The sequence below is a fragment of the Onychostruthus taczanowskii genome, unplaced genomic scaffold (assembly GCF_017590055.1).
Source record: "Onychostruthus taczanowskii isolate IOZ18803 unplaced genomic scaffold, ASM1759005v1 scaffold34, whole genome shotgun sequence".
NCBI lineage: Eukaryota > Metazoa > Chordata > Aves > Passeriformes > Passeridae > Onychostruthus > Onychostruthus taczanowskii.
In genome coordinates this window covers 5,576,402-5,590,114 of record NW_024500794.1, presented here as the reverse complement: position 1 = coordinate 5,590,114, position 13,713 = coordinate 5,576,402, and the positions used below count along the sequence as shown (strand labels likewise).

Here is a 13,713-nt window from a genome sequence, read left to right as displayed (position 1 = left end):
CAGAACTCTCTGGGTAATATGTTTACTTCTATATTTTTGGGTCCCTAGGGATCCTTACCTAAAGTCAGAATAATCTCATGTTCTTTTAGCAGACAGCTCCAGTTCAGCTATAAATGTATTCAGGTTCAGAAAGTTAGTGTTGATAATTGTATGCTGCTGAGGGGTTAGAACAGTACTGAAAGTGAAGGAGTTAAACTGATATCTCTGTATTTGCACAAAACATTTTGTTAATAAAGAGCATTCTAAGCCAGTCTTAGGTAAAATGCTTCATGTTGCATTGTGAAAAACAAAGGCAAGTTTATCTGTATGAAATGAAACTCTAGACAAACATACATCTCCACTTGTAGCAGAAATAAGTGGTTAAAGCTACCTGTTGTGTTCAGATTAAAAGTGTATAAAGTGTATGCTTATTCATTGCTATGCTACTGTTTGTGCTCATTGCTTCATCTAGGATTTCTACAGATAAGTTTTGAGAAGCCCAGATGGTAGTGACTTGAAGCTTGCCAAGCTCTCTGTTACTTAGTTCCACTGATGTGGAAGTCACAGCATTTATGCATACATGCACCTTCCAGACCCATTGTCCAAAAAGTTTAGTTTTTCTGGAGAACGGCTGTTTGAATCCTAGCATCTAAAGTAGCTGATAGACCTGATATGTAAACCCAGGTTTAGCTTGGATTTTCTGAAAATTACTGCTGTATGTGCTAACAACATTTAAAAAAACCCTTTGTTTCTTCCAAGAGCTGAGAAGGATTGTAAGTAGAAAACAAATTTCTCAATAGATACTCATGCACTTGGCACTTCATTGACTATTCCTTATTAGACACATGATCATATAGAGCTAGTCTAGGTAAATTAACTTAGGGGAAGTTTTGTATAGATCTGTGGGTGCTTTTTGTTCAGACTCACTAGAAAGAGGACAGACTCAGAGTAATAGAGCTTGGCAGCAAGATCTGCACCTTAAGGTAATAAAGCATGGGCTTTGTGCATATCACAAGTTGCCCTGCCTTACCAAATTACCTTGCATCAGCAGAAAAATAGTAGCTGTCCTCAGGCATTTCAGGTGAACGTGAAGTTGAATTGTTTAGCTCAGGCTCACTGGGGCAGAGGTAACTTGTGTTATCTTGTGTTTGCTAAGACATATACAAATAGCTGACAAAGCTGATCTGGTGCTTATCTGGTGGCTTGATCATGTCTTTATTTTTTTTTTAAAGTGGTAGCAGATTCCTTGGTCATGTCAACGTCCAGCTGAGTAACGCTCAGCCACAATAGCTAGGTTTGAATTGCCTGGTAGCTGATGCTGTGCTAGCTGATGCACAGTAGGCAGGGGGAATGTCAGCATCAGTATCTGACACTTCCTGACTCTTAGCAAAAGAGAGGATGTGGGGAGTGCACTCTGAAAGGAGAGATCTGTAATGTTGAGGTCTTGTTAAATTAGGTCAAACTTACAGTTCACTTGGCCTGCCTTTTGTTAGAGTTAGATTCAGTTACGAGAGAAAATACAGTGAGCATAAGCTGAAAACTCAGGCAGAATTTCTGGCTTCCTGCAGAATGTTTCAGCACAGCAGAATTCATATTCTATGTGTAATGAGTGCGTATTGACTGGTTATATAGGCCTCTTGAAATGTGTGTTTGCTTTCTGTCCCATCTCATAATTGTGTGGAATTACAATTGCATAAGCAGAAGACGGCACGGAGAGGAAGTCAACCTTCTGTGCAAGCACAAAAATACAGCACTCATGCTTCACTTTTGGGGTCCTACTTTGAAGCCTGATGAGACCAAGGAGAACTTTTTAGGAGGCAGATGTTCTAGCAGGCTAGGAGCAGTACTAGAGAGGGAGTCTGCTCAGTCAGAACTGAGTTTCCGTGGGGTCTGCTGTGGTTGTTCTATTCATTTGCCTTATCGGTACTGACTGCTACCAAGCCAGTAATGTTTTAAGTGCTGTAACATTAACCTGCAGGCAGCTTCTGAACTACAGCCTGATATTCAGGCTCCCCTTGCATTCATGGCTGGCACTGACCTTTCCTAGCCCTTAGCATTCATTTGTATCAGTTGAAAGGTTGGCCATCCTGACTTGTGTCTGTCTGCTGCAAGATTTGCTTTTGGGCTGCATGTTTCATTTTAGTGATGTGTGGTGCTGGGGGGGCTTGTTTGTCTTGCTGGTAATTATAGTTTAGGATTGACTTGTTTCTAAAGCGTAAGCAGATTGAATCGGGATTGGCACAGGAAACTGCTTGCCCTTCAGGATTATAGTTCTATCCCTTATCTCTTGCAAGCGTGGCTGAGAAAACCACAAAGCTGAGTCATGCCAGCAACCACCAAGAAGCAGAAATAGCAAAGATCAGTGCTGCAGCCACAGAATGCCGCTGGGGTGCTCGGTGGCTTTGAAATAGATGATGGCATTTGAACCTCTCCGTGCATTTTTGGGAACTGCAAAATGGAATGGGCTATCCCTTTTGTTCCTGTTCAATAGGTATGGAGGGAACTGTTTGGGAGTCTACCTGATCCCTTAGACTGTGGGCATTACCAGTATTACAACTGTTAAAGGCAGAATTCTGAAATCAGCCATAAGAGGAAAACTTATGGTTTTACTGTCCTTCTTTCTTGTCTTTTGTACAATACACACATATTAATGAAAAGTATGCTAACTTTCTTTCCCCCATGTTTCTTGCAGGATTAGTAGAATACTGAAGGCAAAATTAAATGGATGGTTCCTTTTGGTGTTAATTTATCAATTTGCACCGGGGAGTGGTGGTAGTAGTGTGTTTTTGAAAATCAGCTTTGGGTTTTTCCTTAAGGCAACCTACATACCAAATCATTTGCTGCTATTCTTACTGGGTTTTTGAGAGCAAGAAACAAATGCTGGTGCAAGCTTAGGAAAGATTTAAGATGTAATAAAGCCTAGAATGCTATCAAAGCTATGCATAATACTGTTCTTAACCTGATCTCTGTCTTTCTTAGCAGTGAAGGAGACTGTCTCTGACAATGATCTCTATGGGAGACTTTTTATAAACAGAGTTTTCCACATCACTGCAGACAAGATGTTTGAAATCCTTTTCACCAATTCTCACTTCATGCAGAGGTTTCTTAATTCCAGGAGTATAGTAGGTAATAAACCCTTCTGTCTGTTACAAGCTACCCTGAAAATTTTTACCTCTGAGAATTGCTAAATAGGGCTAAGTTGAATTTCTTTTAAGTTTTTCCTTGCTTTAAAAGAATTTTTAAGCTTTAAAGTTTCACTATGAGAGAGAATATTTAAAGCTATACTATTGTTTCCCTAGGTATGCACATTTTGGAGTAAAAACCTCATTTTAGTGCACCCCAAAACTGCACCTTAATGCCTGAATTTTGAATAGGTTATTAAGTTGATGCCTTCTGTGAGGTATTTCTGATTACATTGTGTCCCAGAAATAGTGAAATTTGTATGGCTGGTACACAGGCAAAAATCATTGCATCCTCCTAAACGATACTCACAGGCTTTAATTTTCTGGATGAGTAAATTTTATTCACTGAGACTGTAAGAACAGAAAATCAAGTCAAAAAGGGTAATATTTATTCAGTGTCAGCTGGGAAGGCAATGTGGCAAAAACTTTTGATAATGCTAAGTGAATCTATTCAACTCCAAGGAAATGGGAAATGACGCATTTTCGTTTAATTGCTTACCCTTTTGTCGACCCTATTTCAGTAGATTCAGGCTCAGCTATCCAGAGCCTCACCTTTGTTTATTAGCAGACTACACGGGTATGTGGAAAAACCCCACAATTAATTGGAATGAGTTTTCTGTCTTTCCCCCTGCTCCTGTTCTCAAACTGTTAAGACATGATAAGACAGGTAATTTTTATGTGAGATCTTGCCTGACTTTTCATCTAGATGCTGTATCAACCCCTTGGAACAGAGACTCCAGTGGCAATCAGTTGAGGACTTTGACATACACTGTAACGATTAACAATCCGCTCTGTGGGAAGTTCACAACTGCAACGGAAAAGCAGGTACTGTGTGCATGTGTGTGTCTGTCTGGGGCCCTTTAAAGCAAGGGACAGGTCAGTTTTGTGGTCTGTCAGAGTTCTGACTGTGGAATCAAGTTCAGTGAACTCCACCTGCAGTTTAAACAAAGCATCTCTCAGGTGGCTTGCTGTGTCTCTCGCCAGTACTGAGCCAACGTTTATTAAATGTGAGAGGCTTTCTACCTTTACAGATGGCTGTAAATGCCCATGAAACTCGTGGGGAAAAGTGTTAACATCTCTTAGGAACTGGGGGGTGAAAAGGTGCAATTAAAGGCTTTCAGTGTCCACTTCTGGGCTCCCCAGTATGACAGGTGAAGAGCCTAACAAAGGGCCACTAAGATGATGAAAGGACTGGAGCACTCCACGTGAGAAATGGCTGAGAGCTGGAAATGTTCAGCCCAGAGAAGAGGAGACTCAGGGGCATCTTAAAATTTATAGAAGCATCTGAAGGAGGATGCAAAAAATTCTGAGTCAGGCTCTAACCATCCAACGCCACAGACTTCAGTGGTGCCCAGTGACAGGATCAGAGGTGATGGACACAAATAGGTGATACCTTCTGAACATCAGGAAACACTTTTTCACTGTGAGGGTGACTAAGCAGTGAAACAGGTTATTCATAGAGGTTCTGGTATCTCCTTCCTTGGAGGTATTGGAAAGCCACCTGGACACGGTTCTATGTGGGATTCACATTCTCTGAACCTGAGAGAAGCAGTGGGAGAAGCAGAGAAGAGAATGATCAAAACAATTCTTACTTCATTTGCTGTGCCTGTGTTTGTGCACAAGTGGAATGCTTTATGGAAGTTTATTTACCTGAAGGGAATTGGTAATTGGATTCTGGTGTGAGTGTTTTGTTTTCTTGACCAATCTCTGCAAGCTGTGTCCTGCTGGTTGGTCAGTGGGGAAGTCCTGATGCTGCTGATGTTGGCTTTAGCAGGAGGCATCTTCTCTTTTCCCTCCCCACCTATACTTGATATTCTTAACTGGTGTTTTTATAGTGATTCTTCAGGCTTTCTGTCTCCTTGAGTTCACTTGGAGTCGGTTGATCCAGCCTAAGGAACTCAGGCTGAAAGGGGGTGGGGGAAATTTGTGTACCATGAATATACCTTCTTAATTTTATTTCTTTTTTGATAGATCCTGCATAAGCAGAGCCAGAAGGGTCAGTCTTACCAGGTAGATGCTGAGGTCCTGACCCATGACGTCCCCTACCATGATTATTTCTACACTGTGAACAGATACTGCATCAGCCGCACGTCCAGTCACAAGTGCCGGTTACGGTGAGCCTGCGTGGCGCACGGCGGGAGGGCAGAAGCCAAGGCAGGGATGTTCTCAGCTGAGATTTGCCAGCAGCACAGAGAATGTTGGGTTCTCTTGTGAAAAACAAGCTTAGTTTATTTCTTGTCACATGTATGCCGTGCTTGGATCTCCTTAATGCAATGAGAAGTTAACTGAGATGTTGACTCTGAGGTACAGAACTCCTCTCCAAGACTGACCTGGGTTCTCACCTGCCTTGTGTTTATGAGTGCAGCTGTGCGAGTGGGAGAAATTGGAAAAAATTGAGATGCTTTATTAGAAGGTTTCCCAGACATCCTTACTAAGGGCCTGTAGAGGAGAATGATTTCACAGGAATGTGCAGGGAAGGTAGAATGTACTTCATTTTGCAAGGAGGGTACTCAAGTGAACTCTGTCTAGATATGGAATTTCCTCTCCCATTTGTTGAGAACATTGTGAGTGGTGCTGTCTTTAGTAAGAGCTTTTTTCTCAAACTTAATCAGTACTCAGGAAAGGTTAGCAAGCCTGGATTCTATACTGGCTAATCTCAGGCTACTGAAAACTCCCTCTCTACTGAGAAAAGGAAAGGAAGGTCCTTGAAAGACTGCTTTGGATTTTTTTTTAGTGAATCACTGTTCTTCTTTCAGACCTAGACTTGTTTTTTCTGAGACATGTGACAGCCCTAGGATAAGAGCAAAAACCTAGGTGCATATGGTGCACAGAGCATACCTGTGTAGAACAGAAGGCACATGGTGATGTTACAGTGGCCTTAGTAAACTGTGTTTAAAATGGCTCAAACTCTATTTGAAAGGAGTTATTTTGTTATGCCCTACACAGTGGGCTTACATTGATTTGGAAGATTACTTGAAAAGTTGAAACAAGTGTATTCTAGGATGGTCAGTCTTCTTGGCTGAAACCAAGGACTTTGTCCTTTATGAATAGCTTTGGGATTCACTCAGTTAGAAGCATGCCTCTGAAGGATTCTAGTCCAATTCATTTTTATTCTGGAAACAGTATTGATTAGCTTTACCTGAGAAATGCAAGGAATGCACTGTAGGAATGTCGTTTTCCCCTCTGTCTTGCTCCTGGAAAGACAGATTTTAATTTCTGTCTACTCAGGGTAGGATGTGAGCACTTGAATTATGATAAAGAATTTCACTTTCTGCTATTGTAGTGCCCATGTAATATATCATGTGTACACATACAAAGTAAAAATCATGACTTTATTATCTGGAAGCCTGAATCCTATTTTAAATGCATGTTAAAATGAGAATGCTTTAGAGGGTAGAAATCATCTGGTAGTCTGAGCCTGAAGAAAAACATTCCAAAATGTTTCCCATAATTTGGACATTTAGATTTTGATGCTTTAGCTAGAGATGTTGTCTTTGCTACTGTCTCTTGCATTTTGCAATGAAAGTGCTGCCCAGCTGGAGAGCAATGGCAGTTCCAGTTGGTATTGCAGATTTTAGACATAAGCTGGAAGCTGCTTCTGATAAGAGATTTCTGCTATCACTGTGCCTCCTAGAAGAGCACTTCTCCATTATTGCATTCTGTTTTCTAGGGTTTCTGCAGAAGTGAAGTACAAAAAACAGCCTTGGGGCCTTGTCAAGTCTGTAATTGAGAAGAATACCTGGGGAGGAATACAGGAAAACTTCAAACAACTTGGTGAGGCATTTTCTTCTTTGTGCTGGAGTAAGGAGCCTACCTTTGCTATGTACATTTTTGTGTCTGTCAAACCTGGCTCCTCAAAGAATGGCCTGGAAAAAAGGCAACACCTAAGCAGTCTTAAAGACAGAACTTCCTGCTGTCTGTCTGCCAGTTCCAGGGTATGAAAGAAGCCTTGTGGCTAACAAGGAGCTCTTGTATACCTGGCCATAATGGCTTTCTGAAGGAAACAGGAGGAGCAGCAGGAAAGCTGTTATTCTCAGCTGCATGTGCTTATTTCTAAGAATTTCCTTGACTGTGCATATGAGAAGAGAAGCAGTAGCACATGGGAGGCTCCATGAATGTCTGTTCACAGCCTGGCCAGCCACTGCTGCAGGCTCACAGTCTAACACAATTTCTGGCCTCAGTCTAACAGTGTCTTGCAGTGCTCTTCCAACTGCTGTCTGGCATAGCATTGAGCAGTCCTGCCTGGGCTGAGTGTGCACCACCTCTGCAGAGTGCTCCAAGTGCCCTCCAGAAAACAGAGCAGGGGTGGAAGTCAGGGTGTAGTTTGCCAATTAGCTGCTTTAAGCTCATATATTGGAAGGTGTGCTTGTTCCTCTCGCTGACAGTTTAGTAACCTTGTTTTTTTTCCACTGCAGAATCAGATCTCCTAATGGAGGAATATGCAATTAATCAATCCATAGAAGACTCTGGGAAATTACTTGCTCTGAGACGAAGGCGACGCACTTTACACCGGGGTTTGGCAGAATCACTTCCCAAACGCTCTTCCCAACATTCCTCTGGTGACATGGGAGTAGAGTCCCAGGGCAGCTTAATAGGTAGGAATTTTTTATATCAAGTGTTTTCCAAAAGGTCTGTTCAAGAAAGCATAACTATTAAAATAGTGCAAGAGTAGCACTTGTGTATATGTTACTCTTATCTGTGATAGCAAATGCTTTAACAAGTTCAAGCTTCTTCAATCTTGCATAAAGTATATTTGGAGCATGCATGATCACTTTTATCATGAGTATCTCATGAAATTAAGGCTAATATCCCTTCAGTTTTAAAACAAACAAAAATCACTCAAAATCTTACATGCTGCTCTGTATCTGCAAAGGTTTGAAAATGAGATTGGATCAGGGGAAAAAAAAACCTAATTCCTGTAAAGTTTCTGAAAAGTTTTTTTTTTTTTCTTCAAATAACTGCACACACAGGTCATGAGTTGATTGAACTTTGCCACTTGCCTCTTGGCGCTGTCATCTCAGTTTTGGTTATTGATTTTTAATGTTAAGAAGTCTGTTTCCCATATACATCTGTAATTTCTGGGTCACTGAAGCACTTCTTGCAGTTCTACTGCCCTTAGGCACGACAGACTTGGCCACCAGCATATACAATATTAGTTTCACATAGAGAGATGAGGAACACCTGTGCACTAGTTTGCACCAGGGAATGGTGGATTCCATGACAGAAGTTGAATTGTAAACAGTGAGATAGGAGCAAGTACACTTCCCTAAAGAGGGAGACAACACTGAGTATAGATAGCACTGAGAGAGTATTTGGATCAGCAGCATGTGTAAAGGACTCTTCACCTATGTGAAATTGCTTCCTAATTACTTAATTTTGCTCCACCTTTTCAGATGAGCGTGTCTCTCAGTGTAGACTACAGCTTTTATGTATGTCTTTTGTGCAGGGCAGAATGTGCAAAATGAATTCTATTTGAAGATCAGTGTGCCCACAGTGATAGTCAGCACACTGGGTGCTCAGTTAGGAGAGAGCATGCGCTCTCTGTCCCTCAGTGTCTGATCCCTGATGACTGCCGAATAGCAGGTGGCCTCTCAAAGGGCTGTTTTCAGGACAATACACAAACCAAGCAGTAAGGATGGGACAAGTTATAGGAAAATGTGACTACACTGGTTGTCAGAAAGATGAATGTGAGCAGGAGCACAAGCAGGAGAGAGCCGCTTTGCCACACTGTCTCTGCTGTGTGTGACTAGTAGCACGTATTCATGTTAGTAATGGATGGACTTTGACCTTCTCAGGCTATGCAGGTTTAATGTGACCGACCATGCCCCCAGTATTGTGTTCTCCCCAACACAGTGAGGAGGGGGAATTCTGATGGAAGAGCCTGACTGTTCAGCCAGCTTCTTAGAGATGACTGCAAAAATGCCTTGGTGAATGTTGGAGGTGATCCTGTGCACCTACATGACCATTTTTTTTCCATCAGAAGTTGAGCTATTCTGTGTGAAGTGCTGGGCACTGACATATATCTATCTGCAGACATCCTTTAGGAATGTTCTTTAGTACTTTTTAACCTCCTTCTCTTCCGTGCCCTATAGGAAGGAAAAGAGATGCAGTAAGTAGGACCACCACCATCATTGTAGTAATGAGTGTCTTGTAAGTATTCACTTGCATTAAAGTTGAGCTTGACTCAAGCTCATCTTGGTTTTTATCTGTATTTGTTCCTCATTTGCATCTTAAGATTGCATGTAGCAAGATAAACTAATTTGAGTGGAACATGTGGGTATAAAAGGGGGATGGATTGACTTGGAAATAACATGTGGGATGAAAATGCTGACTTGCCAAAATAGTCTACCTTACAGGTTTATTTAGGTCTGATCCTATTAAAAAATGTAGTCTAGAATCTACTAATTCCTAATTTTAAAAGTTCCAAGAAGAGATACTGTTATTTTTTTGCTATTACCCAGCTTAATAGTAACTGCTAGGAATTGTTCAGATAGATACTAATTTTCAGTATAGTGCTGCCCCACCCTTTTTTCTCCCAGGATGCTGGAAGGATTCTGTTTCCTTAGCTGTCTTGAGCCGAGATCTTGTGTTTGTAGCATTGCAACTGAAACTGTTGCAAAACTTGATTTTTGTTCTCTTTTATCTACAGTTTGCTGCTCTTGGTCTTGCTGAATATAACACTGTTCCTGAAACTCTCAAAGATAGAGCATGCAGCTCAGTCCCTTTATCATGTCCAGCTTCAGGAGGAAAGCTCTTTGAAGTAAGTTGAGTTCACAATCTTTGCTTTCTTTCTTCTTCAGTTTGTGTGAGAATCTGATCTAAAGAAATAAATTACAAACAATGAAGTTGAGTGGTAAGTTTTCAGAAGTGGTTGGGGCTGGCTGTATTCTGTGGTCTATGCTGAAATCCAGTGACATGTCTGACTGCATCTTGCAGTAATAAATTTCTTCTTTGACAAGCTGTTTTGGGAGAAGTGTTAACCTTAGTTTGCATTTGTCAGCCTGCTGTGACTCATCTTCTGTGAATATCATAGTGCTGATCACAGAACTGAAGTGTTCATCCTGTGTGAACCAGCATGTTCTCAAATGGAATGTTAAAGATTCATTTAGCTTTTTAGCTTCTCTCTGTGAGTCTCCTAAATCTCCTCTCCTTCACAAACTTCCATGTTGGGTGCCTTTTGTACTCAGACACAGAAAGATGTTGCTTCCTCTTGAATACAGTATCAACAAAAAAGTTAAAAACCATATCCTGATTTTGAGTCTGGAAGAGATGTGGGCACCGCCCATAGTGACAGTCTCAGAACTGGTCAGAGTGACTTTCTTCCTAAGAAGGGTCTTGCTCCCTGGATTGTGGACCTTACATTGTAAACATAATGTGAGCACAGTTTTTTCCTGGTGGCTGTTGCCTGCAAAGGTCTGAGGTGCTAGGTTCAAGAAGACAGGGACTGGAATTCAACTGCAGGCAGCTTTGTATGTGGCTTTTGTAAGAGGATGCTCTTAGCAGTGGCAGAGCGATGCTGGCCGAGAACAGTTGCTTTTAAAAAGGCATTGAGGTGCGTGTTTCATGTTTCTGATGGAATCTCAATCTTTTTCAGCATATCCCCAGAAATTGTATCAAAAGAGGAGATACCTCAATATGATAAGGAACAGGTTAAACATGTGAAGGGAGTTTTAAGAGACTCAATTGAAATGCTTGAGCAGGTAGGTCTGAAAATCTTTCCTGGTGATATTCTTGTTTCTCAACAAATCAAGTTTTCTCCCTTGTGTTAACATAGCTTGATGTGGTCTGGTGCTAGATAAAGTTTTCTTGATCTGTTTTGCCCTAGGCTTGAGTTTATTTAACAGGCAGTGCTTATGTTTCTGATGTTTTGGGTTGCTTTGGTTTTGAATTTGTTTCTTGGAGGGTTGGGGGTTTTTTTGGTTGGCTGGTTTTTGTTTGGGTTTGTTTGTGAGTGGGTTTGTTTTGTTTTGTTTTTTGTTGGTTTGGGTTTTTTATTTGACTAAGACGTAAATACTCATGTCAATTTTCTTAAACTTGTCAAGTGCTTAAGAAATGTGTTAATGCAGTTCTGAATCATGACAAAGGAAAGACTGGAGTATTTCAAAACAGATTCCCTTTTTTAAGAACACTCATATTAAGGTTTGTCAAGTGTTTTTCCATCTTATTATGGAGTTTCTTCATTCAGGTTTATCCTGCTATTTGCTCCCCACTACTTTTCTAGATACTGGCAAGAGCTTCATTTAGCATTGGTATCAAGGGGCCACCTAATCTCCAGTGAAAAATAAATTATTTATACAGACCATATATTTCTGAGAGGCTCCATAGAAGATAATCCTCCTTCACAGTAACTTTAAAATTTCAGGCTCTTGTATACTACAGGCACAAAAAAACCCCAAAAACTAAGAAATATGTTGAATACTGTTGTGTCTCTCTGATGCTGAAGTCCATGACTGTTAAATCCTTACAATCCCTAGGCTGAAATTTTAACTCAATACCTGAAGGACAGTAAATTCCTGCTTCAGTTTTTACTTACCACTCAGAAATATTCTGATTTTAACTTCATTTATTATATCTTGAAATGAGATGGAATAAATTATTAGTTTAGGAAAGCTGGAGGGGGATTTCCCATGTACCCTTCTCCATTGTTTGCTCTTTGTTCTTCCATGTAAGTACCCATGTCAATTTTCTCCACTAAAGGAGGTTGGAAAAAGAAGCCATTTCTTATATTCCTCATTTAGAGGTGTCTCTGCTTGCACAACTGCTATTAATCTATTAATTAACCACTTTGATTGCAACTTGAAAAAGCCTGAGTGCTGGAAGTTTCACTTTAGAGATGAAATTTTCTGGTTTTCATGCCCTTTTTATTTTCTCTGCTTACTGTCCAAACAGTTCCTAATTCTGAAGTGTTAAGTGCTTTTTGAACACACAGTGTAAAAAAAGAAAAGTGAGAATTTAGCTACCTTTTTCATCCAGAATAACACTTTTTGTCTGGAAGTCCTGACACATCTTAATGCTTGCTACGTTGTGTTTTCTGAGGATTGTCAATAATCTAAACATGTTTTGTGCACCAAAATGCACTCGGAGGGCCAGGTAATAAAAGGAAATTCATGTTGTGCTGCCATGTTCCTTGGAGTATTTGCACTGAACGTTATCTGTGACTAAAAATGGGTGGGGTGGTTTATCTTCTGAGTTGTTGTCTGGTGAGGTGTTAAGACTTTGTCATCCTGGACTGTTACTATTTATAAACTCTGGAGTGTAGCTGTTAGGAGAGCACAGTAAGCCAACTGTTTATGGAAACAGGGAGGAGGAAATCACATGAAATCTTTAAAAGAAAAGGAGGAGGGAGACTTTATTTTCCTGATATCACTCACCCATACAGGAGACTGACTTAAGTAATTGGTGGGGGGGTGGATTATATCTTCACAGCTGAAGATTTCCCTTTCCATGCTCCAGAGAAGCTTTGACCACTTGAACAGGACACAGAGCAGCAAGACTGAGAGTTAATATCCACATCAGCTTTTCTTTCAAGACGTTGGAAGAACAGATACGTGTGTGTGAGGACTTGTGGGATAGGGGCTGTAACTGTCTCCTCTGGACTCTTTACTGTTGCACAGAATAAAGGTTTGTGGAAGAAGTAAGTCGGGTTCTGCATTGCCATAGCTTGGCACTCTTGTCTCTCCTGCCAGCCTTCTTCCCTGGGTGGTCTCAATTCCAAGCAGTGCAGAGCTCTTGGATCCATCCCAGGGTGAGTGAGTGAGTGAGGGCAGTTGTACTGCTGGTGAATGGATCTGAACATTTCAGAGGGGGGAAAACACCCTCAGCAGAGAACTGTGTTGGTCTCTTAAGAAATTGCATTTATGTCAAATAAATTGCATTTATATTTTATGTGAACGTAGAAAATGACCATCAGTGGAAGAGTGGTTTGGAGAAAAAAGAACATTAGTGGATTCACAGACACAGGATCTTCATAGGCTTTTTTTAGCCACGGGGACCTTGTAAAACAAGTCGCCATCTTAAGGATGAATATGCCTAAGATTAATTAACAGGAAAGGGTTTTGATATCTCTTGCATACGGCAAGCTTTGGCAGGCTGCCTTCTGCCATATGTTTCCAGCTCTCCCAAAGAAATTTCAGCCCTCGGTGTTTTCCCTCCATCAAGGGCTGTGCTTCAGTGCGGTGTGCCCACTGATGATGAAACTCCTTTTCATGTGCTTCAAGCGTTTTCCAAGCTGCTTGAGGGAAAGAAGATGAACGCAGAACGAAAATCCCAGAGAAGGCAAGGGCCCCCTCCCTCGAGTTTGGGCCGTATTAGGAGGGCAGCGCTGGCTCGGGCGGTGCACACACGTCGGGCAGTGGTGCAGACACAGGTGTGGGGTAGGGCGGGGGTGCAGGGTCGGCATGGAGGTGTGCGGGGGCAGCTTTTCCCGGCCCCGTGTCCAGCCCCGGGGAGCGGGGGCGGGCCGGGCCCCGGCGCCTCCCGCCGCGGCCGCCACCTGTTGCGCTGCCCCTTTAAGGCAGGTGCCCCCGCGTGACGGCGGCGCCGCCCCCCGCGC

At 41.8% G+C, this 13,713-nt stretch overlaps 1 protein-coding gene across 4 annotated transcripts in view; it reads left to right on the top strand.

Moving 5' to 3' along the window:
- The window catches only part of GRAMD1C (GRAM domain containing 1C), a 52,674-nt gene extending 39,667 nt beyond the window's left edge, over nucleotides 1-13,007 (top strand). The window contains exons 10-18 of one of the 4 annotated variants that reach the window (XM_041410820.1): nucleotides 2,959-3,105; nucleotides 3,868-3,986; nucleotides 5,133-5,275; nucleotides 6,832-6,935; nucleotides 7,577-7,756; nucleotides 9,254-9,311; nucleotides 9,811-9,921; nucleotides 10,756-10,861; nucleotides 12,588-13,007. In XM_041410820.1, the coding sequence (XP_041266754.1) occupies nucleotides 2,959-3,105; nucleotides 3,868-3,986; nucleotides 5,133-5,275; nucleotides 6,832-6,935; nucleotides 7,577-7,756; nucleotides 9,254-9,311; nucleotides 9,811-9,921; nucleotides 10,756-10,861; nucleotides 12,588-12,665 (1,046 nt within the window). In that variant the 3' untranslated portion in view covers nucleotides 12,666-13,007. The remainder of the gene's footprint in view (nucleotides 1-2,958; nucleotides 3,106-3,867; nucleotides 3,987-5,132; nucleotides 5,276-6,831; nucleotides 6,936-7,576; nucleotides 7,757-9,253; nucleotides 9,312-9,810; nucleotides 9,922-10,755; nucleotides 10,862-12,587) is intronic. The other 3 variants (XM_041410823.1, XM_041410821.1, XM_041410822.1) reach the window with 3 other exon arrangements.
- The last annotated feature ends 706 nt before the right edge of the window (nucleotides 13,008-13,713 follow it).